The following is a 25,297-nucleotide window of genomic DNA, read 5'->3' as shown; positions in this document are numbered from 1 at the left end:
TTTAGGGAAACTTACATTGAGAGTGTGTTTGGAGGGGATCTTCAAATGATCAATATGAACAGGAGGAATGATTGCAGCAAGAAACACCTGACTACTATTTTAATTGTGAAATTGTCCTTTAAGTACTGTACATTGGACTGTTAATACTTTTGTACGGTTGGATTTTGAATGCATGACTTCGGTATTTTTTATATTGTTGTCTTGATACTCTCACCTAAAATCAAAATATTCTTGCTGCTGCTGTAAAGTAAATCTCTACTTTAAAGGACGGGTTCACAATTTTTCAAGTCTATCAGTCAGCAGCCCAAATTAACACTGACAAAGGTTTTTCTTGCTGTAATCATTCATCCTGTTCACACTGACCATTAGAAGATCCCTTCATGATGCACTTACAATGTAAACAATGGAGGACAAAATCCACAGCCCATTTAAATCCATCAGATTTAAATAGGCTATTCTTCTGCAAAGTAAATCCCTCTAACATGTACTACCATCATTTCAACGTTAGGGGGTGGCCTCTTTGCGCAGCTGCTCTCTCTCTCTCTTTCTCTTTCTCTCTCTTTCATTCTCACACACATAAACACACACACACACACACATACACATACACACACACACAACACAGAGTCGTTTGCAGAGCTAGAGCTGCCGCAAAGCCCCGTCCTCCAGGGCTTTTTAAACACCGCGTTTGCTTCACGCTCCAACAATATCATCCAATTGAAGAGCCGCAGCGCTAAATGCACTGAACCGACGGTCACCGTGAGGACAGCGAGCACAAACCGTGATGGTATAGGAGAAAGACAACGACGGCATCGTCAAACTGTAACAAAAAAAGAGAGAGATACTGGATTGCGGGTCAACAAATTTTAACCCTTCGTCTGCCGCTGCATTGTCGCTCTCGCGGAGGGTAGTTGGAACTCGAAGGCGTCTCGGTGAAATGTGAGGTCGGTGACCGTTATTTACCGTTATTTTCAATGTGGTTGAGACTGCAGCCGTTGCAGCTAGCTCGGAGCGGCCGCGTTGATGCAGCAGCGCACGGCTGTGGTGTTCAAATCCGCCACCGGATCTGGGAAGACAATAGATGAAATATACGCCGGCCCGGACTCCCAAAACGACACTGAACGAGAGACTGCACCCGCTTTGGCTTCACTAGGTAAGTTAGGTCATTAACAAGCCTTCTTATCTCCCAACACGGAGCACCGAGGCTTCGATGTACACAGACAGACACGAAGCCCCGGAGCGAATTCTGGCCGTTTCTCCTCCTCGTTGCCTTGACGACTGTGTGAGACTGCGGTAGTTTTAACGGACAAAGCAGGATAAAGCTAGCTAATCCGGGTTTCGCTAACAATTTATTGACCCAACGTTTAACGAATAAACAAGAGTTGCGGCTTGAATATGTGAGTTCACCATCGACCGAGTTGACCTACATGTGTTGATACAGTAAATCCAATATGATAGAGAAGTTGATATAACGGCCATTTCACCGTCCACAACACATATATCCCCGCGAAGCCTGTTTTTTTTTTTTTTTCTCATTGAGGGCGTAAATTGGGTGATGCGAGGTAGCTGTCAGCCATGCTATTGTCAGCCATAATTCAAGTACAGTGTGTCTAAATACAGTATGACCTCATATATTTTAATGTGTTTATAATGGGGGTATTTAAACTCCATTTTATGACCAATGCGCCTTCCCTGTAAGCTTCATGTTGCTGTGAATGGTTTATTGGTGATAAGCGTGGGAATGTCAAGTGAGGCGTTTCATGACACTAATATGTTCACAATTATCATGGTAAATATGACAAATTACACGGCAGTAACTGTAAAATAAAACCCAGTGAATGGCAAAATATTCAGTCATACACTTTATGTGTGCAGCTCATTATGAAGAGCTTTTGGTTTTTTACAGAATTTTCAAAGAAAACTGATGAAATAACGTCACATACTGCAGTCTTTTTAAACGCATAAACAGCAGCTTGTACAGGTGTGTCATCATTCATAGGTAAAGAAAGACTGAACTGGCATTTGCAAAGATGTCCATGGTGATGAAAGGATACTTAATCTTTGCAAATTAAGAAAATTGCAAATTACTGGGGGAAATTTAGAGGAGATATGCTTTGGTAAACAGTGAGACTTTGTACTTGTAACTAATGGTAAGCGAGTGTATGCAGTATACTGGTATGCTGACGTTGATTGGCACATATATCCTGCCTTATAATAATGTCAGTCATCAGTAATTACTCCAGTTGATGGAGGCAGGTTTGAGGGGTTTTAGCAGCAGGGATTGTGCCATGGTGTACTTTTATCTTATGCCAAATATGATTGGTGAAATGACGTGAACAGCTGTTTTCCAGCTCTGCAACAGACATGCCAAGCGGGAGTGAATTGTGCTTGAAAAGTCCTCTCTGTGCCCTGTTAACCCACAACAGTCGTGACTTTCTCCGCAGTGTCCGTGTGAGGAATCGGGTTAGAGAGTGAAGTGACTGCCGGCAGGTACCTGCTCAGGATGGCGGCCGTAGTAAACTACTCTCCACCGTGGTGGGTGAATCTGCTCCACCGGTTGCCTCATTTCAATTTGGAATTCCAGCTAGTGAGCAGTGACTTCAGGCCGGAGGACTCTGAGTACCAGAAGGTAAGACAAGTACAGGGGAATAATTGCCTCCTACTCAGAATTCATCATCCCCCTCTTCATGCAGCATCACCTTATCATCCCACCTCCTGCCACATGCCCACACTGTAATTTCACAGCAGAGTGGACATGTGGTGACTGAGGCTGTCCTCCAACCACAGAGTTGTGGGATCCCTCCCTGCGTCGATCAATGCCGTGTGTGTGTACGCGTGGGTGTGAGAGAGAGATATGTCCTTGATCAAGACACTAAACCCCCTACATGCTCCATCACTGTTATGGATAAATGTAGCAGAAGCAATTAGTCGATCCATCAATGAATTGAGTGGTTTCAAACCTGGGTGTTGGGACCCCCAAAGGTTGCAATATAAATCTGAGGGGTTGCATGATGAATACCAAGAAAGGAAAAACCATTTCTGCTTCATTATTTTGTTTTTTATTCTGACCTTTCTCAAGCTTTTGCTTTTTTTCCTTGTGTCTTGTGTTTCACTTCTTCAGGATGCTAAAAACGGTTAACATAACACAGTCTGAGGAGGGAACCAAAGCTCAATAACACATGCAGTTATTAAGAGGAGCCATGAGTAGGCATTGTTTGACTATCAAGGGTGACTGGACCAAAAGTTTCAGAATCAGTGGATTGGCTAATCAGCAGAAAACAATCAGCTATTAAACATTTTCTGGTTCCAACCTCAAACAAGCAATTTGATGACATCACTATGACTTGAGATGAGAATTTTCACAGTTTTTGGACATTTTATTGGATAAACAAATATTTGGTTTCTTGAAAAAATATCCCAGAAGCAAAAACATTCATTAGAATTAGTTAAATGCATAAAACGATTTGCAGTCATTCTTTGATAAAACGTCGCCATGCAGAGCGTCTCTGTTTCAAAGAGGGGCTTCGGACCAGATTTTTTTGCTGCATTTCATTTGAATCCTCAAACAAGGTGACTTCCAGGTCACTCTCTCTGCAGCAGAAAACGCAGCCTTTGGTAGTCCAAAGCCAAGACACATCGTTTAGAATCCTGCATTTCACGCACTGCAGTCACCACCTCAATGCAGCTTGCTGACATGCACTGGGAGAGGAGGGAGGGCGTGCAAGTTCAAGAGCTGAGCGTGGGAAGGCACCCACAGCCATGAACAAGGGAGAGAGATGAGAACCGGAGAGAGAAGTAGGGAGAGAGAAGGGGGGGGAGGAGGAGGAGGAGTGAGAAAGATAAAAAGAGACTGATTGGAGGCGAGAGGAGAGAGAGAAGGCTCGATGAGCCATGGGAGGTGCTTCTAAACTGCCAAATAGTCACTTCCTGCAAGCTATTCAGTGTTTAACTAAGGGCCTTTGTGGGTGTGTGTGTCAATGTGTGTGACCACTGGAATTTTAAGGACCCCTTTTTAGACTAATTACATCCTGACATATTTTAGCAGACGGGGCTGTTTCTATGTCATTGAGCATTCTGCGCTATGATCATATGTTTGTTTGTGCATCATTTGCACGTACAGTAGTTGCGCATATAATTTGTGCTGTATCTATATATGTCACATACAGTATGTTCACTTTCTGTGTCAGTGCGTATTTAGCACTTGGTGTTGTTTGTTGAGGTGAGGTCACGGACCTCCCTTAGGGGTTGTGTGTGTTATTGTGTGTGTGTGTGTGAGTGAATATAGGGGTTCTATTCAGGGTGAAATCATTAATTCTGGCTAGACGGGGGGAGGGCGAGGGAGGGATAGAGGGTGAGAATAACAAGAAGAAGGAGGTTGAATTGGATTGGGGTGGGAGGGAGGGAGGGAGGGGGGAGGGAGGGAACAGGGGGGAGAGAGAGAGTGGGAAGGGGAGGGCTGTAGTCTGTTGTGAAAGAATGCTCTCTTTCTTTCTTTCACTCTTTCACTGAAGCCCGTCTTTAGATTGGCTCAGTATATCTGTCTCAAAGGCTTTCATGCATCCACTCATCCAGCTGAGAGATGCAAAACACACGCACACACACGCGCACAGGCACACACACACACACACACACACACAAACAAGGTCTTACACAGTGTCCTTCAGTGCAACTGAGTCTGTCACCACACCACCACACACTTTGCACAATGGAGAGAGATTCTTCTGTGTAGTGTTTTTCTTTCTGATGTGATTTGGCAAAGGTTCATTCGTATTCAGCTCTTGAGCCGCTCAAAACTTTCATCTCACACAATGTGTCTCTCACTCGCTCACTCGCTCACTCACTCACTCACTCACTCACTCACTCACTCACTGTCTTTGCAGTGCAGAAGTTTTTCTCTTAACCAAACACACTGTATAAAAACTGTTGAGTATTCAGTCACAGTTGGCCTCTGATGACTTTATTGGGGATACTGACTTTGTGGCTTTCAGCAAGAAAACGGTTGTATTTATTTATTTTTCCTGAAGAGCTGAAATAGGAGCTCTTGTCTTGAGGTTCTGCAAGGCATTGAATAGCATGTGGGCCTATCTGCGTGCGTGTGTGTGTGTGTGCACGTTCTTCTGTTTGTATTATGGTAGAAATGCAGAGTCAGCTACCAGCCGCAGTTAAACAGCTGCAGAACATTACAGATGAATCATGTGACCTGTAATAACACACACGCACACACACACACACACACATTCCCAGCTGTGGAAAGTAAGTCAGTAATTGGTATTTTTTTATAGTATGCTACAGTTTGCACAGTGGAAGGCATTATCTCATAGGTTTTTTTAAAGGATCAGAGTGGATCAAAGACAAAAGGAGCTACTCTTGAATCTTTTGTGTGTTTCAAGATCAAAACGTGTCACCCAGTGACCCAGGTCATCAGAGAAAAATGAAAAGAAAAGTGTTTTGGTTGCACTTTGACCCCGTAGCACAGGTGAATATTAACAGAATGAACTGGAGGTCAGTCAGCGCCTCAAGTTGAGAGGATAGTAGTAGGCAAGGCCTGACCACAGACTAATACACAGGCAGAGAGAGAGTGCAAGGACAACTCACTGAGGTGGAAGAGATTGATCCTGTCAGCTCACACACACACACACACACGCACACACACACACTCACGAACGCGCACGTACACACACTTCAACGGACAGCTTGAAAGTAGATCACTGTGCCTGGGCGTTTAAGGTTTTGCCCCTCCTCCAGCCTGCAAGCTGACCTGGTGTAGCCTAAATGCGCACACACACGCACACACACACACGCACACCCAAGCTCATCATGCTTATTAGTAGCTAATTGATCCACGCTTAATCAGCTCTGATGGTTTGTCAGCCCGACAGTTAATCTTGTGACCATCATCATACACAGTTGGAGGAGAGCGAGGTGGCTGCAGAGACCCGGTCCTCAGATCAGATTATAGGTTTAACATGAAGCTCATACACCAGACACCAGAGAGTCCTGGAACGGAAAATGAAAAATGCTCATTGTAATTTCCTGAAGGCCAATTTTACAGTTCAAATAGTTTGTTTTATCAGTAGTACAAAACCCAAAGATTCAGTTTATTATACTGTATATGACAAAAAACAAAGCTGAAAATACAAATCCTCACATTTGAGAACCTTGAACCAGCAAAAAAAAAAGACTTATTGATCGAGCTCTGCAGTTTATTTCATAATGGAAATAATACACTTTCTCTCCCAATGTCTTTTCCTCTCCCCTCTCTTCTTCTCCTCTACATCTACCGTCATTCCCGTAACATGATTTATACAGGACGCCATGAAAACATCCATCAACCATCGATGTAGCGTGAGGTTTTCATTCTTACTCCGCAAAAGCCTGATTGCATTTTATTCTATACGGTATTAAGCCATGACGTCGATTTTTACAGGCACAAGAGATCAAACAATGCATTAGCGGCGCACAGTATGCCTTTAACATAGCACAACGTCTCTAGCGCTAAGCCCATAGATAATAACGGGATAATGCTACAGACTAGGAATCTGCGGAGCTTATCTCCCCCTCCTCTCCCATCAGGATCCTCTCCTCCCATCCTCCACTTGTCTTTCTTTAACCTGTTGGAGAAAAGCAATCAAGTGATTTCCTCTGGCTCAGCCCTGGCTTACCAACCGCTCTCCCGTGAGAAAGTAATGTGGTAATCACAGGAGCACAGTATTGACACATAAATGCACACACGGTTTCTTACCGATGGGTAACGACGTTGTAAAGGGACGGACTCACGTTTCATTTAAGTTTGATATCTCCTCGCTTTAGGCTCAAACAACTGAAGCACATCGATGTCTCAGCAGGGTTGTGTTTGAGTCCTCTCTCCCTTCAGATGTCACATTACACCACTGCAGGTCACATCCTATTATACATCATATTGTAACCTATCTGCTGCTGCTGCCGCTGCTGTGGTCTAGTGACCCACTAGCCCGCCTAGATTAACTTAAGCCCTCCAGATTTGACACAGCGCATTTCGCCGTTCTGGATCGTCATACTTTACGTCGAAACGGTGACCTTATTAGGCTGCATTGTTTAGCAATGTGAAAAGAGATTTGTACCTTCAAAGACAAGCTATCAGCGGGCTCTAGTGTGACTGCTTAGTGTGAACAGTTATTTCCGTGATGTTTTCTGAAGTTCAGGAATTTCTCAGTAAAGTGTGCCAAATCAGGGGTAGATCAGATTTGGTGTTAACAATCCCGAATTATACTTCTCACACAGATCTAAGCCCTAAAAACCCACAGGTTGCTGCCTTAGAATATTTTGCTTTCTATTGTTTAATGATTGAAGAAAGGTTTTCAGATATGATGTAGATTTTGGCACATACACACACATACTCTACAGTACATGTGCTTATTTACTGTGGAGGTGCATAAATTGCCGCAGGATCAGTAATTGCTGTCTGGCACTGAGGAAAAAATTTAGGTCAGTATAAAGACCAGCAGTTTATAAAGCCTGGAAGCCAGGAAGTCTGTGAGAATCTCGGAGGTGGAGTCATATTTCGCTATCATCCGTGGAGGATTCCCCATATTTACACCGTTTTTTAGTCTCGCTAACTTCTTCTGACCAAGCAGAATTCCTTTTGTCTTAAGTGTTCTAGCAGATTGAGAGTTTTGAGTTTTCCAGAAACGCGTCGTTGTCTCTCCGAGCGGTCCTGCAGCTCAATGACTTTCCCAGACGACCCCAGATGGGAAAGAAAAACTAACATTTGCAGCGTGTGGGTCTGCGTGCGATAAAAAAAGATTTCATCAGTTCCAGTCAAATTGCTGTAACAGCTCTCATCTCCGTCTTTACCCGTTTCTCCCTTTTTTAGTGTCGAGTTCAGTCGTCTTCTTTCACATCATCTTCTCTTCTGTCTCTTCAGCCTGTTTTTTTTTTTTTTTTGTTGTTCCAAATTTACTCCCTTCCCCCCCTCCTCAACCACCCTCCACTTCTCCTTCTGTCTGTCCCCCCCCCCCCCCCACCATCCCTTCCTTCTTTTACACTTCAAAGCTTTTAGAGGGTATGTGATCTGTGTGGTGGGTCTCTAGCGCACACACAGCTCCCCAACAGCACGGCTTCCGCTCACTCCATGGAGGTGTGCGCCTGTTTGATGGTGTGCAAATGTGTTTTTCATGGTATCCATCAAATGACCGTTTAACAGACGCTCTCTTGTTTTTGGCCTCAAATGTCTTGAGAGGTGAACACAGTCAATCAATCTGTGTACACAGGAAAAAAACTAAATCATGTGGTCTGTCCGTGTGTCTGATTTCTGCCTGTATCAGCTAATTCGCTTCCTGTATCCTTAACCCACTTCCTAAATCGTCCTCTTCCCTGCGATAAGGACGACTCTCAAGCCTAAAGTTCAACAGGAATAGTATAACAACACACTGTATTGTACAATCATAAGATTCCTATCGCCACTAATTGTTTGTTTTTCTCCCTCTTCTCCATAGTCTATCTTGCTGCTCGGGGCCGTGGCTCTGCTGTGTTTGGGTCTCGACCTCCTGTTCCTTCTCTTCTACTCGTTCTGGCTCTGCTGCCGACGACGCAAGAGTGACGATTCCTCGCACTCCCATACGCACTCCCAGCAGCCTAGCGCCGACTGCTGCTGCACCGCCTGGTGTGTCATCATCGCTACGCTCGTCTGCAGGTGAGAGGTCGTCCCCCCGTAAGAGTAACGCCTCCGTACACCGTTATAACAAAGCGATGTCTGTTTAAAGGTGTTTAAACTCTCCTTTCTACCCTCGCAACAACTGCCATAAGGTGTAAGATTTGTTTTATATATTCAAGAACGCTTGAGCGAGTAAAGGTGTTTTCATTCTCTCTCATTAAAGAAATTCCTCTGTAGATTTTAGCGGCATTTTCTCTGGTGATTGGCTGGAGGGCACTACATTACCTTAGTGGAAAATATGAAAAACAAGCAGGAACGTTTTTTACTTACATGCTTCCACTGCACCAAAAAGCCCCCAAAAAAAATCTGATAAAAAACTATGAGGTTTACACGGATCAAAACAGACAAAATTATTCATTAAGACCTCCTATGAATGTCATCACATGTGGTAAACAGCAATTAAATACCATGATGTAAACACACACACGATGGAAAACACACTCTGATTTATGTTTATTTTCGCTCCTGAACATTTTAATAGCGTTAGTCTTGCTGACATGTGCTCTGAGTTGTTAGTTTGGAGAGAAGATGGGTTGAATAAACAGAAGCAGGGAGGGAGGTCTCGAAACCCTTTAAAAGCTGTTTAATAACGTTGAAATGTACATCCATCAAGCTGAAAACATGGCCTTTTTATTTACTTCCTGCAAACGTTTTCACTCGACAGCGGACGCACTGTTTGTACATTATGACTATAAATCTACCTACGTCGCACCGCTCAATCTTCAATCTTGTTTAAGCATGAAAGGCCGTGTGGTGTAACGGGAAGCCAGCCAGGTGGTTACACTCCGCTGTGTTGATCTGACTCTGAAGGCCGTGTGTACACTCCGAGGTCTTTCACCTTTTGTGACCGAGCAGCGGGGTAGAGTGTGTTTTTTGACACCGGACTCTGCTCTTCTTGGCACACAAATAACCCGCCTGCTCATAGACACACACAACCTACTCCTCTATCTTTCACTCTCTCATCACTTTTCTACTTCCCCTTCTCTTGACTTATTCTCTCTCTCTTCCTCTTTTCTTCATCACTGTTAGCCCCCCCCCCCCTCTGTTATTTATTATTTCTCTCTGTTCGGCCGTCTCCCTGGCCTAGAAAGGTTGCCATGGAGACAGAAGCAGATTTGATGCAGAGACGAGAAATGAATTATACAGTCAGGGGGAGCTGTGTCTGTGTGTGTGTGTATGTGTGTGTGTGTGTGTGTGTTCGCGTGACTCAGTGCTGAAGAGTGTTTTTTTGCAGGTTTTAATATTTTATGATTAGCTATAATATTTCTTATTGAATATTTGATATGGATCCGAGTGTGTGTGTGTGCGTGCGTGCGTGAGTGAACGTGCTCATGTGATTCTCTGTTCACAATTTAAGATGACATCATATTTTATTTTTGGCATACCAACTACATCTTGATTTCCTTCCATTCGTGTGCAGGTGCAGTGGTTTTAGATGGATCAAGCTGTTGCTCGTATGAGGTCGTTGGACACCTGTTACCAAGAAAAAAATGCCAAACGTTTACTGGTTCTAGTCTCACTAATGTGATGATTTTTATATCTTTATATCATTGTAAACTGAATATTACTATGTTTTAGATTGTTGGTCGGATAATACATATAATTTGAAGACATCAGCATGGATTCTGGGAACTTGTAAGGGTATTTTTTTTTACTGTTTTTTTCTTTTTCATAGACTGAATTAGTCATCAGTTAATCAAAAGAGTATTTGTGAGTTAAATCAATACCAAAAGTAATCATTAGTTGCAGCTCATGATAATATTTTCTCACTTAAGTTTGTGGTCAGTTGTGGGATTATGTGTCTGTATTTAGTCACTTGTTTACATGGAAGACCAGTTTATTATTTAATGTATTCAAGTATCACTATGATTATAAAGAATGACATGTCATTTGGCTGTGTCACTAGTTGGATGCATTTCTTCTGGATTTAGGTGAATCGGTTTGGTTAAGACTTGAACTCATCATGAACCCAATTTTGACTCGGTACAGCTTTCACTGCCTTGTCTAACAAGCTCCAGCTGAGAGCATTTTAGTCTGCTCGTTTAGTTACAGCAAAGCATTTTTAGCATTATGATGTCAGTCCATTTCAGCTGAAAATGAAGTGAAACGGCGCTCTATCACTCTGAGTTAGCAACATTCAGAACAGGTTGTGGTATCTTTGAGGTAAGATGACATCTGAGTAACGTATACGTGTGTTTTTGGATGGGGAAGTTTTTTTAAAAGGCAATGTTTGCTGTCTTTTGACTTTTGATTTTTTTGCCTTACCGCAGCCCCTCCCCCTTCCCTTTATGTCTCATATCCTAAGCTGTTGGTTGATAATGTCATGAAATCCCCTGGTATGAGCAGCAGGTATTAAACCAGCAAGATAAAACTCATGGAGAGAGGACAGAGAAGAGGAGGGATGATGGGAACCGGAGAGAGAGAGAGAGAAAGGAGTGGGAGAGAGAACAGATGCAAAGAGAGGAGAAGAGGATGAGTAAACAGGAGTGGAAGGAGATCATTAACTGTTAAAACTGATATGACATGAAGGATGGAAAAGGAAGGTGGGAGGCAGGAATGGGTGAGGAAATGGAAAATGTTACATCCAAAGTTCATTTATGTCCCTACGACGCCTGTATTCATCTTTATTCTGTTAGTCTTGTAAAGCCTGTTTCCCTCTGTATTTCCAGGTTTATGTCACATGTACACATAAAGTCCATCGTAAAGCTTTGAAACACACACACACACACACACACCTACACAATGGCTTGTGTGTGTAAACTCACGGGGGTACTCAAGATCTAATGGGCTAGAATGAATTGCCTTAACAATGGCCGTAAATTTCCCTCTACAATCTGTCTGGTGTGAGCGTGCAGACTGAGACATCATCAATACAAAGAGTACAGTCATACACACATGCGCACATACAGTACGCAAAGGGAAGAGAGGGGGGCTACGAGAGCTTTACAAGGTGAGGAAGAAAATAAGAGCAAAGCGGGGAGGGGTTTGTAGGGGAAAGAGGGTTAGACGTGACGTGTGTAAAGACAATTTCTTCGGTAGCGGAGATGCTGGGGTCGTGTGGGCGAAGGGGGTTCGTGGTGCGCACACGGTTAAAGAGTTCAAGGGGTTTGGAAGGGTGTTGGGGCCAGGAACCTCAGATATTGTAGCATGTGTCATGTGTGAATGTGGGTGCAGAGCTGCAGAAGGATCACATTATGTGCGGTCTGGTGACCCAATTATTGTGTGTGTGTGTGTGTGTGTGTGTGTGTGCGCGTGTGTGTGTGTTTGAATCATTCTTGGTAGTCCTGTGCTTGCCTGAGGGTGACACCATAGCAAAGAACGAAGAGCTCAGCGCCGCCTGTTGCTGGTTAACAGAGGAACTGCACTCGATAATTCTGTACATGTATGACTGTGAGCAAAAAAGAGAACGGCTCACTCATCCGTGTTGATTATTGTCATGCCATCCGATGGTTGACTTAGTGATTGTGTGTTAATACTTTGCACTCTCTGCTTTCTTCCCCCTACAGCGCCGGCATCGCTGTAGGATTCTACGGAAACGGGGAGTCGAGCGACGGAGCCAATCGTTTGGCGTACTCGCTCCGTCACGCCAACCGCACCGTGTCCGGGGTGGAGAAACTGGTGAGTTACCTGCTGTATCCATCACACAAAACATAAATAAAAATGAGACTGTGGTAGTTTTCCCGGCTAATTTCTCTTTCCTGTGAATGTACAGGTGTCAGACAGTGCCCTAGCCTTAAACCAGACAGTGGAGGAGAGCCTGGTCCAGTTGGAGACAGCCTACAAGGAGCAGACAGACTACGTGTCCATCGTCCAAAAGCTGCAGGGACAGCTGGACGAGCTGGTGAAGCTGATGGTGGACGTTCCCTTCTGGTCCAATACTGACATTTCCCTGGAGGACTTGGCCCGCAAGACGGAGGCCTTTGACTTTTACAGGTCAGTACTAACATGTAACGGTATGAGTGTCATACAGTAACACAGTCTGAGTAAATATTCCTGTAAGAGGTGCTATGTTAAAACCATTAAAACCAACCATGCTGGTCCGCTCATAAAGTCGTTAACCAACCATGGCAATAATGCTTCAAGTTGTAATCCTTAAGATTTCAGTCCTGGGTGGTGTGGTGATGCCTGTGGTTACTGTGGTAACAGCAAGTACATTTAACTTAAAGCAGTAGAAAGCCCAGTGAATAAACTAATTGCTACATTTGCTTTATAATCCTGCGAGTCCAAAACCGTTTAAAAAGAATAAGTGAGTGATCTGATTGTGACCTCGGAGTGAAATGCCTTCCTCCATGGTGTATGCTTAAGGATTAATTAGCTCAGTCCCCAAAGACTATCATCATCTTTTATGTGAAGGATATAATTTCCTTCTGTGTAGTGTGTTGAAATATGAATATCCCCTGAAACACTGTGGTAAATCTGTACAGGTGGTTGGGGTACCTTGGCCTGCTGCTGTTTGATGTCCTGATTTGTCTCCTGGTTCTCTTCGGCCTGATACGCAACTCTAGAGGCACTCTGATTGGGTACGTAGCCTTACTTCATACCTCAAAAGGTGTTGCTATTGGATGAGTCAAATCCTCTCTAAACTGTGTTATGATTGTCACGTCGGTAAGCTGAGTCTCGACTTTAAAAAGATGTGTGTTTGTTTGTCCTTCAGAGTGTGTCTGATGGGGGTTCTGACTCTGATAATCAGCTGGGGGTCTCTCGGCCTGGAACTGGCTGTCGCTGCTGTAAGTGTGTAACCATGGCAACATCGCGGAGCTCTCTGGGCTCCACAGTGATGTAATCTCTTCCCACCGCTCGAGCAAGTGCGTTCAGCGAGGATGTTACTGTAGCCTGATGTGTCATGTGTGCTTACCCTCTTACAGTCGGCGAGCGACTTCTGCGTTTCCCCGGATACCTACATCACCAGGGTAACCAAGGAAAACGCTGTCATCAACCAAGGTATGCAGACAAGAAAACGCAGGACCGGTGAACTGGGAGCAGCCATCCAACTGACCATTTTCGACATACATTTTATCATCAGTAGTGTTAATTATCGTGGAAAACGGAAGGAGGAAAGAACAGGAGATGATTGGTCAATGGGCTACTCATAGGCAGATACTGTACTCTAGGTTGACAAATCAGCAGAAACATCAAGAAAAGACTCCCCGTTTCCACGCCGACTGTCGAATCTCACCCTGACATGTCGCTTCTATTTTAAGAAACAAGAGCGTGCGTGTGTGTGCTTGTGTGTGTGTGTGAGCGTGTATCCAAAGGGATTGGGTTTGATTGACACTCTGGTATCTAAAAGCTCTTACTCTCCCTCTGCTGACTGCAGTGCATCAGCAGCCTTCTACTCCCCGCTCGCTTTTCCCTCTCGCCTGTCCCAAATGTAAAAAAAAAAAAAAAAAAAAAATAGAGAGAGAGAGAAATATTCAGAACACACTTAGGATCATTATCTGATTTGTTCTCTCTCTTCATCCTTTTATATCCCTCTTTACCTCTCAATTGCTCCCTTTCTTCCTCTCCCCTCACTCTCTTCCCTATTTGCACTCATCTAATGAGTTCTGTTGTCTGTCAGTTGTTTCCGCTCTATCTGTCTGCTGTAGAGCACAGATGTTGCCTCACTAATACACACATAAAAACACACACACGCGCACACACAATTGTGCCGGAATAATGCTCCCTCCATAGAGACGTACAGGGCTCAGAAAGTCTTTATACCCACAGTGTTTCTTTCATTAATGTGTGTGTAATTATTCTATTAAAATGTGTTTATTGGTATATTCCCAGATATCCTGCAGTATTACCTGAGGTGCAACTCTGGCCAAATTAACCCCTTCCAGCAGGTAACTTCACCCTCATCAGTGTTTTTCTTTTCTCTTGTAATTTGACCGACGTCATCGCTTTTCTATACTGCACTTCCCTCATTTCAGCTCATTTTGAACCGAATTGAATAACCAGAAGATATATTTGTGTGTTTGTTTGTGTTTTTTGCATGTTTGTTGTCTCCGGTGTTTATCTGTATGTTTTGTAGAGGCTGTCAGGGAGTCACAAAGCATTGGTGGAGATGCAGGATGATGTGGCAGAGCTACTGAGATCAGCAACACGTGATTATGCCAACACCAAGGTATGTGTGTGTGTGTGTTGTGTGTGCATGTAATGATCCGAAGGTCCTTATTTTCACAGATGAGTGGATTCACGTTAGTGGGAGGGTGATGAAAGTGGCAGTTACAAAAGGGCCCAGCACACATGTGTTTATCCGGAGCGCGTAGATGTACGTGAGGGTGGATATCTATATCGAGCGTGCGTGCGTGTGTAACCTTCGCTCTGTGTGTGCAGGGAAGTCTCGAGCAAATCCAGTCCGTGCTGAATTCCACCGAGGTTGGTCTTCATCAGCTGACTGCTCTGGTCGACTGTCGCAGCCTACACATGGTGAGTCACTATGTGTGTTGTGTTAAAAAGAGAGAGAAGTCCTCAAATCACGGGTTTTCTTAAAGATTCCATCCATGTTTTAAGAAATCTAAAAAAAATACTGTGTCCAAGATGGTTCAGTTACCTCATTAAAAATGACACCTACTCCTTCTCCCTCATTAAAAATGCTGAGCCATCCTCTCCTCTCCTCTCTGTATCTCTCTCTCTCTCTCTCTCTCTCTGTAGGACTACGTTCAGGCGTTGACGGGACTGTGTTACGACGGCGTGGAGGGTCTCATCTACCTGGTGCTCTTCTCCTTTGTCACTGCTCTCATGTTCTCCTCAATTGTATGCAGCGTGCCACATACCTGGCCTGGCAAGAGGTAACACGCGCACACACAGTCTCTCACAAGCCACGCACAAGCTTTTTTACATTTTCCTAAATTCATCTACGTAGTTAATCTTAACACTAACAGCTAACATGGTACTAGCTCTAACTTCTTAATAGTCTAACTGATGACTTGAAAACCGGAGAACGACCCATAAAGAATCTACTCGGTATCCATGCATGTCATTCTTTAAGTGTATTTGCCTCCCGAGCTGTTGTATGGTACGGTACGTCCTCCTGCCTGTCTTGGCATCCATTTACTTTTTCTCTGCAAGTTTTGTTTATTTTATTGTTTGCCGTTAGCACTGCCAGTCTGGCTGACTGTTTGTTTCTATGTTTGTACGTATCTCTCATTTTCTTTTCTTCCGCTGTGGACTTGGAGCACCAGTGTTTTGTTAGATTGTGTATCACCACGTTTTTTTTGTTTTTTTTTCTGTGCCCCACTTCCTCCTTCTGTTTCTTCCCTTCCTCCTCTCTCCCTGTCCTGATTTGGAAATGCTTTGGGCTTCAGCGAATGATGGTGAATATTGAAGAAATTGAATGACCTTATGGTCAGATAAACCCGCACGTTCAAACAACCAAATAATACCTGTGGTAAAAATCTGTTCATAGACGTTAAGACTACACATGCAATGATGGTTATCACAGTGGTTGTGAATTATGAAAACATGCCTGTGCCATTATAAGTAAGTGGTGTTATATGCTTGTTGGTGGGTGTAAATTACCAGCAATGCTACACAATGCCAGGTATTAAACAATAATCCATAATGTCCCTGAATTTACCAAAATAACTGCTCTCGGGGTTGGTTGCTCTTTAGGCTGACTGCTGCAGCTGAGTCTGTTTGATGGGCTGCACAGCTTAGCTCTATTCTTGTTGAATGAGTGAAACACTTCCATCTTGTGGCCAGTCAGGGCAATAACTTCTTTTGTGCCTTTTGTCTCTGTTAACCTGCAAAAAATATTCATACAATACAGCTCCCCCCTTTTACTTCACAGTACCGGCCTGATGTGACTGGGTTATAAATGGACTGCTGCTTTACATCAAGAACAAAGAAGGAAAAAAAAAATGTATTTAGTGGCTGATCAGCCAGTTCATTTCTGTAGCCAGAGATCCAGCTTCCAAATCAGCACATATCTTATTTGATGCCTCATTCTGTTACGTTGCTGGCCGTTTTACATTTTTTGACCATTTTATGTCTGAAAATGGTTTTCCCAAACCAGCCATATTATCTCCTTTTTTCCTGACGTTTTTTGCTTTAACTTTTCATGGAGCACTCAGTAATGCATGAATACATCAAAGAACATAGATTCTTGAAATTTGGACAGTTTGAAATTGATAGTTATTATCAGGAGCAAATCTTTTATGTCAACAGAGGAAGGTTGCATGAAGAAAATGACTGCATGTTTCTACCTATTAAGAGGACTTTTAGAGTATCTTCATATGATTCATTTCATGTAATTGCACACAGCAACCAAAATGGGTCCACTTTGCTGGTGAACTGTAGTCATGCAGTAACATTAGAGACCCTGCTGTACTGGTAGGGGACCTGTTCTGTAGATGAATGCTGCACATGTTCCTTTTTTTTTCTTGTTCAGCTGCTTTGGTGCTGGAGGCATGGCCTTACACAGTCTTTTGTATCAAGGGACTCCACGTAGTACAAGTTCACCTTCCCCTCTCCTAACCTCCTCTTCAACCACTTGTTTACACTCTGTTGTCTCTCTCGGATCTCCCTCCCCTCTACCTTTCTCCCCTCCTACCCATCATGCCCTCTCGTGCCCTGCCCTCACCCTGACCAATTGAAGGACGGATGAGGAAGACGGAGAGGACGAGTCGGGTGCCTCACGGGGTGGTGTGCACGATAACCTGTACCGCGTTCACATGCCCAGTCTCTACAGCTGTGGCTCCAGCTACGGTAGCGAAGCTAGCCTGCCCGCTACAGCCCACACTGTCAGCAATGCCCCCGTCACTGAATACATGTGAGTTAGCACCCACCGCTAGCTAGAGGCTAGCAGGATCAATACACTGCCTGCCATAGGGAGCTGATGCTTGCCCCCTGTGATTCAGACTAGCAGCGTAGAAATGCTCACTGCCTGTGATATAACAAGTAAGAATTACTAGTTTTCTGCTCGTTGTTTGGCTCGCATGTCCTTTGTGAGACACTGTTAGCAATATTTGTCTCTCAGTGAGTTAGTACCCTTCACTAGCGTTCCCTCTGATGTTGATAGAAGAATAGCTGCCTGCTATGTCAGCCAGCCTGCCTGTATCAGTCCACAATGTTATCAAAAAACCTGATTAAAAGAGAAGCAAGGCTTGCACTCGCCATAGCACAAATTTATAATTTCACACTGCTTGCTACATATTACAGCTTTCCACAATTGCTTGCTCTGAATACAATGAAAATATAGAAGAGAAATACAGGTTTTATCTCCAGTCTGCTACTGCTTGCAACTGTTTTAGAGGTGAGCTGTTTGCTGCAGCAGTAAGAAAACAGACAGCACCGTCATTGTGAAAGTCATGCAACATTTCAAGTTTTCTAAACCATTAAAGGTCTGGGGTTTTGCATGTTTTGGGCCAGTGACATACATATCACATATGCTTAACAATGCTGATGACTATACTCCAAAGCATCCCATAGGCTTTTAGAGGGATTTATTACCTCCTAAATAACTGATTTACAGATTGGTCCATACCAAAATTGTATGAAAATCAAGCTGTAGAGACGTGACACCAGCTTGAGATACATAATCCCTACAATGAACATCTGGTCATATTTACTTTTTATGTCCAAAAAGTCATCATTTCATTGTTGAAGCTTCCTTGAATGCACTAAGAAGGAAGAGTTTCCATAACGATCTCCACTTGCAATTTTATTACCATGTAAAAATACGGTTTCTTTACCAAAACATGGAGACAAAATGTCAACTGTCATGACTTACCAACATCAAGCAGGTGTCAAATCTCTGCAGGTTGCATTAAATTAATGGAAACCAAGTACACGAAATCTATTCAATCACTTACTATAGGCCAATGCTTTTGAAAATGTTTTGGCAGTAATGTAAACTATACATTTACAGTTGATGGGCCAAAACATGTAAAAGCACTTACCAGTCCTTTAACTATAAAGATCTTACATTTATTTTCAACTGAAACAGACCATGGAATACTGAATATTGAAGAATGTGTGTTTTGTTTAAGGGTAAAATACATTTGAGTAGTTTCAGGTACTTATTTTCCGTGCCAGAACTATAATGTTCTTCTATACATCAGTGTCTCTTTCTATTAATACCACGTTGAACAATGTTTCTTCAGTTTTTAATATCTACCTAAGGTTTAGGAGATAAAAGAAATATCCTTTTTTTGGCTTCCTAGTGAATTGTGCTTCTAGGGAGCATTTGAAGCTTAATGAGTTAATATTTTATGTTTTAAAGTTTTCTTTTTGAATCCTTTAATAGTTGAAATGTTGCTACACCTTTTTAAATATTTGCTGTAAGCCAGTTTTCTCTGGGTCTCCACCCTGATAAACATACTACTTCACTGAGTCAGTGACCCATTGTAAGACTAAATGTTTTTCCCTTGTGCGTTGTTAAGAAAAAAACATTGACTATGTTGGACTAGCAGAGGTCTTTAACTCCTGGCTTTATGGTACCAAGCTTAAGTCCCTGGTTTGTAATTATCACTGAGGCCATTTGTTAGAGGCCATTTGTCAGAGTCATTAAGTTGTTATCATGAGCAGACCAAAGATCAACTCAACAACTGTGGTCTCAGCACCAGCGGCAGGGTGACCACATGCAGTAACCTCTTATTCTATAATGCAGGAGCCAGAACGCAAACTTTCAGAACCCTCGGTGTGAGAACACCCCCCTGATTGGCAGGGAGTCCCCTCCACCCTCTGTAAGTGCACACTTTCTAGAACACACTCTCCCTCCACTATCTTCCAATACCCATAGCGCTGCTGGGAAATATTCAAAACTGAAGAACAGAGCCTGCAGAGATGGCATTATTATTTTAAAAGTGATGGTGTGAATAAATTGACTCTTCATGTTATGTTTATACCATGCTAGTGTGGTTATTGGAAGGTAGTCCCCTATCCCTACACCACTGCAAGTGTCCTCTGCTCAACGTAGACCGTGATCATGGATCGCCTTTTATGAAGGTCATTTTGGCAGCCTGGGAAGTTTTAAAAGAAGCCTGTTGTTGGTAGGATTCGCACTCGCATCAAACGAGGCTTGACTCTTTCGATAAATGTGATTGTTGGATCAGTCTAATACACGTTAGACACAGAGTTGTTCTCTATTTCTGATGTAAAAAAGTCTGGTCGGTTTCACTGTGGCTATTAGTGCCGTGTGAGGAGAACTTGCAAACTACATAACAGCAGATTCTTGCTTTTGAGAGACATTGTGAGAGAACCTTAAACACTTGGATTCTTTTTTTAATATTTAGGATTGTAGTTCAACAAGCTTTTTTCTTCAAATACACAAGACATAATTCTGTCAGTCTGTATTGCACCTCTTGTTTTAACTGTGTGGCACATAGTGTTTGCCACAAACAGGTTGACTATTCCGGCTGCTGGGCCTGTAGTTGTGGATGTTGTTCCATGCAGTATCAACTGTATACATTTGGGGCTACAATACTGTGGAGTGACAAAATTAAATCAACAAATCTAACATTATCACCTATGCACAACTTATAAAATGCATTCCTTGCTCCATGTCACCTGGCCGTACCCTGCAGTCAATCATTTTTTTGACGAGAAAAGCCCAAACCTCTAAAGTTCTTGCTCCCCCTCCCCCCTCCCCCCTTCCTCCCCACTCCCACAGTGTGTCTATGTGTGCATCTTCTGGTCGAGGTGTATGTGTCCTCTGTTTCTGTGCCCCCCCTCACCCTTCACCATTAAACAGCCACCCACAGGAGCACACGTTTCCTATCTCCACTGCTTAACCGTAGCAACCAGCAAAAAACGGCAACAATCCATCATTCGTAGCCAGGGCTGCCGACCCCGGCCGCCATTCCTGTGCCAGAGCGCTCGCCTGTCGTCTGCAGCGACGGGGAAAACCAGAGGCCTCCAACTATAACTAGCTAGCTGCTCGTAAGAGACGACTAACTCATACCAGGCTAACCTACTACTGTACATCAGAACTAGAGCACTAACTACAAACCACTGACAAAAAGAACCACATCTTCTAATTTACAATAACATCATCCAGACCTAATCAACTGTTATATAATGACTGTTGTAATCAAACCCCCGGCTGTCCAAATGACTGGTCCAAGTGTTTCTGCTGTAACTTTGTCTGTTTGTGTTTGCTTCACACGTCTATCTATCTATCTATCTATCTATCTATCTATCTATCTATCTATCTATCTATCTATCTGTCACAAACATTCACTTTTCTTGATCTAATGTACATTATTTAACTGAGACTTTTCCTACTCTACTTCTTCAGTGTAAATACATATTTTTCCTCTTTCTTCTTGTCTTTTTCCTGTTTCTGTCTTTCACTCCTGCTTCTCATCGTTTGTTTCCTTTCCCAACATATTTGTCTCTTCACCCCGCCTCTCTCCACTCTTTCTCCACGCTTCCTCCTTCCTTCGTTCCTCATTGTCTTCCGTCTCTTCAGTACACCTCCAGTATGAGAGCGAAGTACCTGGCCACCAACCGACCGGACCAGAACCGACGCTCAGTTCCCAACGACCAGCTGGACCCGGCTAGCCGGCCTCACCCCACTGCCCGACCACAGTCCTCAGTCCATTAAGAGACCAGAACCGCACCAGTCCGCCCCTGTACTGCCTGAATCCAGTTCTCACAGCCAACAACAACAACAACACCCAAATCCAGTGCTCACTAGAGCTTTAAGCACCAACAGGACCCCAGTTTGTCAAGGTCTGCTGAATTTCATCAACACCGGTTCACCAGAAACACAACAGAAAGCCAGAACTCATCAACCAAGCACCTCAACAAAGGACAGCACTTTTACAGTCAACTCCTCCGTCTCAACACACAAAAAAAAAAAAATTCAAAAAGCCGAAGGCCGTCACACTTGGTCACTATTTTTCCTCCTCTTCTTCTTCGTGGACACACACCCAGAGCTGCTCAGATCAGCCCAACACACACACAACAATGCACAGCAACTAAAGCGCCTTGGCTTGGACTTCAGTTTCTTCTTCTTCTACTCTTTAAATCTCTCCTCCTCCACTGGGATCCGTACACCGCCGTCCAGTGGAGGCAGCTACAGCTACGCCCACTCACACCACTCAACCCCCTGACACTTTAACATTCAGAATACACACGCATACACACACACACACACACACACACATACACACACGCATACACACACACACACACTGTACAGAGCTGTAAATAGTAAACGTGTGCTTTACTCTGAGTTCATGAAAAATAGACTGTTGAATCATTACTGGTAATGTGGTGTGCTGCGTGTTTATCATGGAAACTTTTGCTGTATCTCTCATACGTACACACACAAACACACACACACACACACACAAATAGGCGGATAGTCTAACCGAACACACATCTGTATAGATAATAAAGCCAGTGAATCAGAAAGCCATGTTTAGATAGAAACTGTGCCACCACATCCACATTCTCTCTTTAGCTTAACATCGTCGTCTTAACTAAGACTTATAACTTGAATCGTGAGCTCGAAAAAAAAGCGCGTCCACGTCTCCTCTACATGTTCGTTCATGTGCACACGCGCGTCGATTAACGCATTTTTAATATGAGCCAGGAATCCTGTCGTTGGAATAACTGTTTTGAATTTCGGGAATCGGGAGCGAGAGTCAAGGAACATAAGGAGGCTCAACCTGTGCCAAAAAACTCTGAATAATGAGGGATGCCTGATTTCTGTCCTCTTCTCCTACTGCCTCCACATGTCTCAAAAAAAGGGAAAAAAAAAAAAGAAACTCATGGAATGTTTTCCCTCCAGCTGTAAATAATAAAGAGAACGGGAAAAACACTTGAAAAGGCGAGCGATGGACAGAAATGGAATAAATTACGACAAAACGTTTCCCAGGTGCTATGTAAGCCAGTCTAGAAGACGATCAGGACTAGAGGATTGATGGAAACTTTATTCTTACTTTAATGTTTTGTTTTCATTCAGGGATGTGATTAGGAATATAAAAAGCAGTAAAAAAAAAAAAACAACAAAACAAAAAAAAAAAACAGGAAGTTGTGTCCTGAAACCTGAAATATCATGTCCCTGATAAAAAATGTTACATAAAAGTGTTACTGAATAAAAGGACAGTGGGTGTTTTTTTTTATGTTTTACCATAAGCTGACATTCGGGATGTGATACTGTGACAAACTTGTAGTATTTTGTTTCTGCTTCTATACTGTTGTTAACGTTTTTTTTCCTTTCATTTTGTCAACTGGTGACGTTGGAATCGACCTTTTAGCCAACCGGTAGCCGGTCCTTTTTTTTTTTTTTTTTTTCTTTTTTAACCCACAAGCACAAATTCTCTTTGAGGTGACTTTGTAAGAACGAGAAGTAAAAACACACTGCCTGGGACACTGCCAGTGGTTGTTTCTCCTGCTCCAAGACTGTGTACAGTGTATAAAAACTGTATTCGTGAACCCGTGTGTGTGTGTGACATCACTGCAGCGTGATTGGCTATCGCTCTATCTCTCAGTGTTACTGTGTGTAAGTACAGTGATCGGTGTGTCTGACTGGCAGCAAGTAAGGGCCAGCTTATCTAGCCTGAGTCATTTCTACGCAGACGCCTCGCATGCCCTCATACACACACACACACACACACACACACACACACACACATACATACATACATGCTGTACAGACACACACACACATTCAATACACACCACAGTTGCTTATAGAACCCATCTTACCCTACTTTTGTCCTGTTTACATTCACATATAGATCTGTAGTAACTGCACGCCCTCCCACAGCTGTGACATCACACTGATAACCATTTGCATTATGGGTGATGTAGTAGGTAGTAACTGCATTTCTGAGGAATTTGGGATCTAGTCATTAGACGAGCGAGCAGAGCCCTAACATCCAAACACCTCTCAAACACCGTTCCTGTACAGCATTTTAATATTTTATTAATCAATGACCACTTCTCGTATTAGCGAGACAATCTTACATGTGTGATTTTATTAGAAAGAGATGCCCATGTTATGGTAACAATGCTACCTATGGTCTTGTACTTTAAAGTGTTTTTTTGCACCAATGATGCAAATGATGTTAAGATCTGTGGGTCTAGTCACTGATTAATGGCCTTTCATAATGTTTTTAAACTCTTACAACACTCTTCATATCACGACTTCATATGTTTTTTTTTTAATTTTTTCTCTGTCTTGTAAAAATCAAACTTTAAAGATAAAAATAATAGCTAGCTGTTTTGTAGGAGAATAAAGGCAAGAGCAGCGTTTTTCCTCTCTTATTAATGGTGAATGACTCTCTGTCTTGCAATGTTTTAATAAAACTATTCCAGTGTAGTCTGCACACCTGACGTATAGCTGTATTTGAATTCCTGTGTGATGCTTTTTTCTGGGATTTAACCAACCTGTAGCGGTATGACTCGATGGGAAAAAGAGCTCACGATTAAGAGTGAGTAACACTCGTATGTATGTGTGGTATTTTAACAGGATTTCAAATACAACTCTGTCCAGATGTGACAGAAAAGCAATGTTTTCTATGGCTGTTTTTATTTTCTGATGGTTTAACTAAAATATTAATGATGTACATGTCAAAACTGTGGTAATGATATAATTCAGCCTGGAATAAATGTTTTAAAAAAAGAAATTAAAGTAACTTTAACGTACTGATCAAGACTGTGGCTTCTTTTATAGTGTAAATGAATGAACAGAAGGGTGTCTGTTTCCTCTTAATCTTCTCTGTGACGTAACTGGCAGCGTCTTATCAGAGCTTAGTGCATCCAAATGTCCAAGGAAATACACACTAATACTAATACTTTGTGTCACTCGATAGATTATAAAACAATAGCAGAATCTGTCTGGTCTGCAACATCTTAGCTCGGAAAACTGAACACAAGAAGTTTTGAAAGATCTTGTTTACTTAACACACTCAGCTCAGCTTCCATCATTTGTATTATTGATGAGATTATTATTTCAAACTTTCATCCCTTCAATAATGCCGTTCGATACCTATACATGATCAATCGTATAGAATGAGATTTATTTATGATGATGAAATGATGAGATACCTCCGTTAATCTTAAATTAACCTGATATGACAAGTGCATTCAATGTGATGTTTTAGAATTTCTTCCATTTGTTTTACTGCAACTGTTGGATGTAAAGTATCATGTTGGGAAATCTAAATGACATGTTTCTGCTACACGCTCATAGTTTATTTACAGCAGCTATAACAGAATTCTTAACTTTGTAGAAGAGGTAAAAGTAATCCACCAAATACAGTATAAATTACACGTTGAAATAGCTCGTTCCAAACTCTGAAACATTTGTTTTGTCCATTTATTGTTTTTCTTTTACATAGTTTGAATATTATATTTTAATTATAAAAAGAAAAGTCCAACAGAGACCCATTCAAGTTACGTTCTTTCTTCATAGAAAGAAATTCAGTTATAGTCAAACATCAAACATACCTGAAACAGCTCATTTTTATCTATGTTCTCCATAAGAACATGTTTTCTCTTTATGAAGTACTGTTAGTCACTCGGTGAGGCAGTTTAAGCTCTTAGAATTGGAGATGTGACACTGGAATTCACATTATCCCTTCAACCCACAGTGGACTACACATTTCAAGCGTTTGTTATCACCATCTAGTGGTCTTACGGTGCAGGTACATCATCCAA

General features: G+C 42.7%; 1 protein-coding gene across 3 annotated transcripts; it reads left to right on the top strand.

Annotated features, from left to right (window-relative positions):
- The first annotated feature begins 590 nt into the window (after nt 1-590).
- On the top strand, nt 591-24,283 carry LOC121913594 (protein tweety homolog 3-like). Of its 3 annotated transcripts, none has more exons than XM_042436297.1 (15): nt 591-1,153; nt 2,427-2,629; nt 8,475-8,671; nt 12,199-12,310; nt 12,405-12,625; nt 13,117-13,212; nt 13,347-13,419; nt 13,558-13,633; nt 14,465-14,520; nt 14,709-14,801; nt 15,014-15,106; nt 15,332-15,468; nt 17,277-17,450; nt 19,290-19,365; nt 21,093-24,283. In XM_042436297.1, the coding sequence occupies exons 2-15, from the start codon at nt 2,504-2,506 to the stop codon at nt 21,225-21,227; spliced, it is 1,665 nt and encodes a 554-aa protein (XP_042292231.1). In that variant the 5' UTR covers nt 591-1,153; nt 2,427-2,503; the 3' UTR covers nt 21,228-24,283. The 3 variants fall into 3 exon arrangements, with proteins under 3 accessions (XP_042292231.1, XP_042292222.1, XP_042292241.1); XM_042436288.1 differs by having other exon boundaries at nt 592-1,153; nt 2,445-2,629; XM_042436307.1 differs by lacking the exon at nt 17,277-17,450 and having other exon boundaries at nt 592-1,153; nt 2,445-2,629.
- Nucleotides 24,284-25,297: the final 1,014 nt, after the last annotated feature.

The sequence above is a fragment of the Thunnus maccoyii genome, chromosome 2, assembly GCF_910596095.1.
Source record: "Thunnus maccoyii chromosome 2, fThuMac1.1, whole genome shotgun sequence".
In the NCBI taxonomy this organism is placed as follows: Eukaryota; Metazoa; Chordata; class Actinopteri; order Scombriformes; family Scombridae; genus Thunnus; species Thunnus maccoyii.
Note: the sequence above shows the minus strand (reverse complement) of the source record. Positions and strands in the feature narration are given on the sequence as shown.

Coding starts and splice junctions, on each gene's coding strand:
- LOC121913594 (XM_042436297.1), top strand. CDS start 2,504: ATGGCGGCCGTAGTAAACTACTCTCCACCGTGGTGGGTGAATCTGCTC. Junction 12,626..13,116: donor GAGGCCTTTGACTTTTACAG/GTCAGTACTAAC, acceptor AAATCTGTACAG/GTGGTTGGGGTACCTTGGCC. Junction 19,366..21,092: donor GGGAGTCCCCTCCACCCTCT/GTAAGTGCACAC, acceptor CCGTCTCTTCAG/TACACCTCCAGTATGAGAGC.